The 3,776-nt window shown below is 31.5% G+C and overlaps 1 protein-coding gene across 1 annotated transcript; it reads right to left on the bottom strand.

Moving 5' to 3' along the window:
* Positions 1-1,255: 1,255 nt before the first annotated feature.
* Positions 1,256-3,441, bottom strand: LOC129892260 (glycine-rich RNA-binding protein 4, mitochondrial). The gene is made up of 4 exons (XM_055967823.1): positions 3,238-3,441; positions 3,085-3,153; positions 1,737-1,843; positions 1,256-1,654 (listed from the first exon to the last, which is right to left on the bottom strand). The coding sequence occupies exons 1-4, from the start codon at positions 3,365-3,367 to the stop codon at positions 1,541-1,543; spliced, it is 420 nt and encodes a 139-aa protein (XP_055823798.1). The 5' UTR covers positions 3,368-3,441; the 3' UTR covers positions 1,256-1,540.
* Between the last annotated feature and the right edge of the window lie 335 nt (positions 3,442-3,776).

The raw sequence follows: 3,776 nt of genomic DNA, 5'->3' as shown, positions 1-3,776 counted from the left end.
CCACCTATTGAATCAAAAATGCTCTTAACCTATTAAAAATGATTCAAATTTGCCATCTTTCTACCTAAAAGTATGTGTTATCAACTATTAAGTACTATTTACTATGCCCGTATTTCGTACGATCTTAATATATTTTATCAATAAAATATAATATTTTTATAACATCAAAATATTTTAAAAATTCTTTTTAGCCTTCAAATTTAAATAAATTAAAACTCAACTTTTTAATTTATTTTGCTTCTATTAGCATTTTAGTTATATATATTTTTCATTTTCTAACAATTTAGTCTTTTAAAACTACTGAATTTTTTGTATAAATTATGTTAAATGATGTTGTATTTACACTCAGAAAAAAATTCAACAAAAATTATCTTTTTATGGGCATACATAATGAAATTCCTCTTCTCTATGACTAAGACAATGTTTTTATATAACACACATTCGGGTTAATTCACACGTTCGTTCATATATTTTATTTAAAGCAATTACTTCTATTAGGTAAGACAAACAAGCAAGAATTTTTCAAAAAAAAATACAAATAGAAAAAAATTAAATAATTGTAAAAGTACTGTTAAAAAATTTATCGACGTATATAATTAGAATTAGTAAATTTTTGAGTCATTTCTAATATGTTTATGGGATTTTTTTATCTAGTAGGTAGAGGGAAGGGCAAATTTGAACAATTTATAATAGGTCAAGAGCATTTTTGATCCAATAGGAGGAAGAAGAACATTTTTGAACCATTTCTAATACGTTAAGAGCATTTTTGACCCAATAGGTGAAAGAAAGGGCAAATTTGATTCAATAGGTGGAAGAAGGACATTTGTGAACCATTTCTAATACGTTAAGGGCATTTTTAAACCTTTTGCTTTAATATTTTTAAAAAATTTAACTAGGTAAAAGTCCTAATATTGGCTTTATAATCGATAGAAATTAATTTTAAAATATGAGTATGAGAGATATGTGATGGGCAGGAGTCAACAACATCAATGAAAATTTCTATTTGATTTTAATGAAGCTAAGCTTATTTAGTAGTTTGTGACTTTATTCGATTATTAAGCATCAATGATAGAACTAATAAAGCCAAAGTTGTGGTAAGTTAGTTATGCTATCTTTCTTTCTTTTCTTTTTGACATCAACCTTACTCTCTCTCTATATATATCTATCAAGTATGGTGTTTGGTTATCAATTTACAATCCCACATAACTAACACATTTATAAGTTATGAAGGATAACTAATATATGAATACTAACACATGTATAACTATAACCAACAACCAAACGAAGGGTACACAGAGAGCTGCAGCAATTTACTGGTCGCAGCATAAGATTTCTAATTGTTTTTTGGTAGTATAGCAAGTACAACTCAAATCAACATTATGTGAATTCCCACAAGACCACACCAGCACTAGCTTCATTTCCTAGTAGCTTTTGCAAGGAATAAATGCCTTTTATTAAGCGTCCATAGAGGTAATTGATTCAGTAACATATCAGCATAAAAATTACTCCTCAATGCCAGGGACACTACGGCAAACAAAAATCAACGAGTTTTTCTATCAGCATTTCCAGTGCCAGTAAGTCGAGGAACAACAACAGGTGCACCACGAACCTTTTCAAGGGCAAAGCTTACCCTCAATGGGCGACCTAGAAAAGCCTAAAAGAAAAATAATGTCAATTGGAAGTTCCATGCAATTATGACAAGACTGAAATATCACAGTTTATAGTTGTCAGCTCACCTTTCCATCCATAGCATCTTTTGCACAGCTGGCCTCTACGTCTTTTGAGAAGTAAACAAACCCAAAGCCCCTTGATCGACCAGTTTCTTTATCATACATTATCCTTACTAGAAATGAAAAAAACAGATATTCAGGCAATATAAGGTATGTACATATATGTTCATCCAAGAAGAAACAAGAAAATTATAATCTTGACAATCAGTAATATCATGCAAGTCAACGTTACGGTCTAATTTTTAGAGACTTGAGTGGCTGCTGTTCTAAACAATGTGGTACTCAACCATTAAGAATTCTGCCATAAACCTCCTTCACTAAGGGGATGTTTGTCTTAAGCTGATTCTTCCAGTTGATACTTTGAGTGAAACAGAATCAGGGGGTGATTACACACCTACTTTCAAAATTTTCTCAAGATTGCACAATGCACATTATTGATGATGAGCTGGTCAATGGGCTCTGCGGTGTTAATTCCTAATCATCCCAGACTGAGGAGTCCTTTCCAATTGAATAATATCTAAAAGCTCTGTTGCAGAGGCAACATGGGAAAGCAATTCAAGAAAAGAAACTTAGCAGACAACAAACAAAATTTCTTGTCCACGCCTGCCTCGTGTGTCTGAATGATGTGGAAACCATTAACCATTTATGTTACTTTTTCAGTTTGCCGTCCTCTAGAGAGTTTAATTTTAGTGCCCATATCAGATTTATGTGTTGCCCACAGAAGATTTTCTTGCCCTGAACCTTTCATGTGTAGTCTGTCAAATTCACCGCTAATTCTCATCTTCTACTCTATATAACGATTTCTTAACAATTTTTTAAGCTTCACTGACTTATACCATGAACTTAAATATTTTATAAGTTGACCGGCGAATAATAAGGTCCACAACTTTCTACACGTTGGTGGTACCTCCTTCATGCCCTCAATAATACAGACATTTGCTTCTTGTCTGTTAAAAGATGTGAACGACCATTAAGGCTTAACGGTACAAAGTACCTTATCAAAAAATATAGCTTTTGAAAACTAGTCAACTAAGTGGGTTGAGAACCATGAGGTGTTCAAGTAACTAGGTGACATTTTTCCCATCTATCCAAGCCTTGGTGAATAGTGGGAATTAGTCGAGGTGCACTTAAACTAACCATTATGAAAAAAAATATAGCTATTGAACTTGGCACCCACAGTCCAGGATTTTGGGTTGAATGCTATCAATTTTTACATGCACAAGTTGATTCTCAATCTCCATCAACCAACTTATCCCCATTGGGGCATTTTATCAAAAAGGTGAAGTGCAATATAAATATACCTTGTTCCTACAGAGACCTATTGTTAATGTAAATAATTAGCAATTTGTATTACCTTCTGTTACTTGCCCAAAAGAAGAAAATGCGTCATTGAGTGACTTTTCATCCACAGACCATGACAAACCTGCAATACCCTGAATACGATGAACTGATATACACCCAATAAATAATAAAATGAGCTGTTATTGAGTAAAGGAGTTAATAATACCAGCGACGAAAAGCTTGTTATTGGGAGGTAGAGAAGAAGGTGAAGGAAGAGAGCAATACAATCGTCCATTCACAATATTATTTGGGACACTTAAAACTCTTCTGGACAACTCTATCAAACTTCCCTTCATTTTTTTTTCTTTAAAGGTTTTCTTACAATGTCAAATGTTTGTTACTCTACTGAGCAACTTCGCACCAACATGAAAATGACAACTAAAAACAGTTGACTGAAAAATCAGTTACATATTTAAATTATTACCTATCTAAACTATCAAACTATTACACTTAAACATCATTCTCATAGTATATAGTGTATTACACTCGTAGCGCCAAGCTATTGGCAGTTAGAAATTATAAATTTTTTTTTATATATATTTTTTTTCTTTATTAATTAATTTTTTTTTATTAACTATATTTTATATTAATTAGCTCCTAATTAATTATTAATCACCCATCCGATTTTTTATATTTCTTTTCTTTATTAATTAACTTTTCTTTTATTAACTATGTTTTATACTAATTAACTCCTAATTAATTATT

Source organism: Solanum dulcamara, chromosome 6 (assembly GCF_947179165.1).
Source record: "Solanum dulcamara chromosome 6, daSolDulc1.2, whole genome shotgun sequence".
NCBI classification, from domain to species: Eukaryota; Viridiplantae; Streptophyta; class Magnoliopsida; order Solanales; family Solanaceae; genus Solanum; species Solanum dulcamara.
Note: the sequence above shows the minus strand (reverse complement) of the source record. Positions and strands in the feature narration are given on the sequence as shown.

Excerpts from the sequence above, each read along its gene's own strand:
- LOC129892260 (XM_055967823.1), bottom strand. The coding sequence starts at position 3,367 with ATGAAGGGAAGTTTGATAGAGTTGTCCAGAAGAGTTTTAAGTGTCCCA. Across the intron at positions 3,154-3,237 it reads TAACAAGCTTTTCGTCGCTG|GTTTGTCATGGTCTGTGGAT; the intron begins GTATTATTAACT and ends AGGGTATTGCAG. Across the intron at positions 1,844-3,084 it reads TTTTGGGCAAGTAACAGAAG|TAAGGATAATGTATGATAAA; the intron begins GTAATACAAATT and ends TTTCATTTCTAG.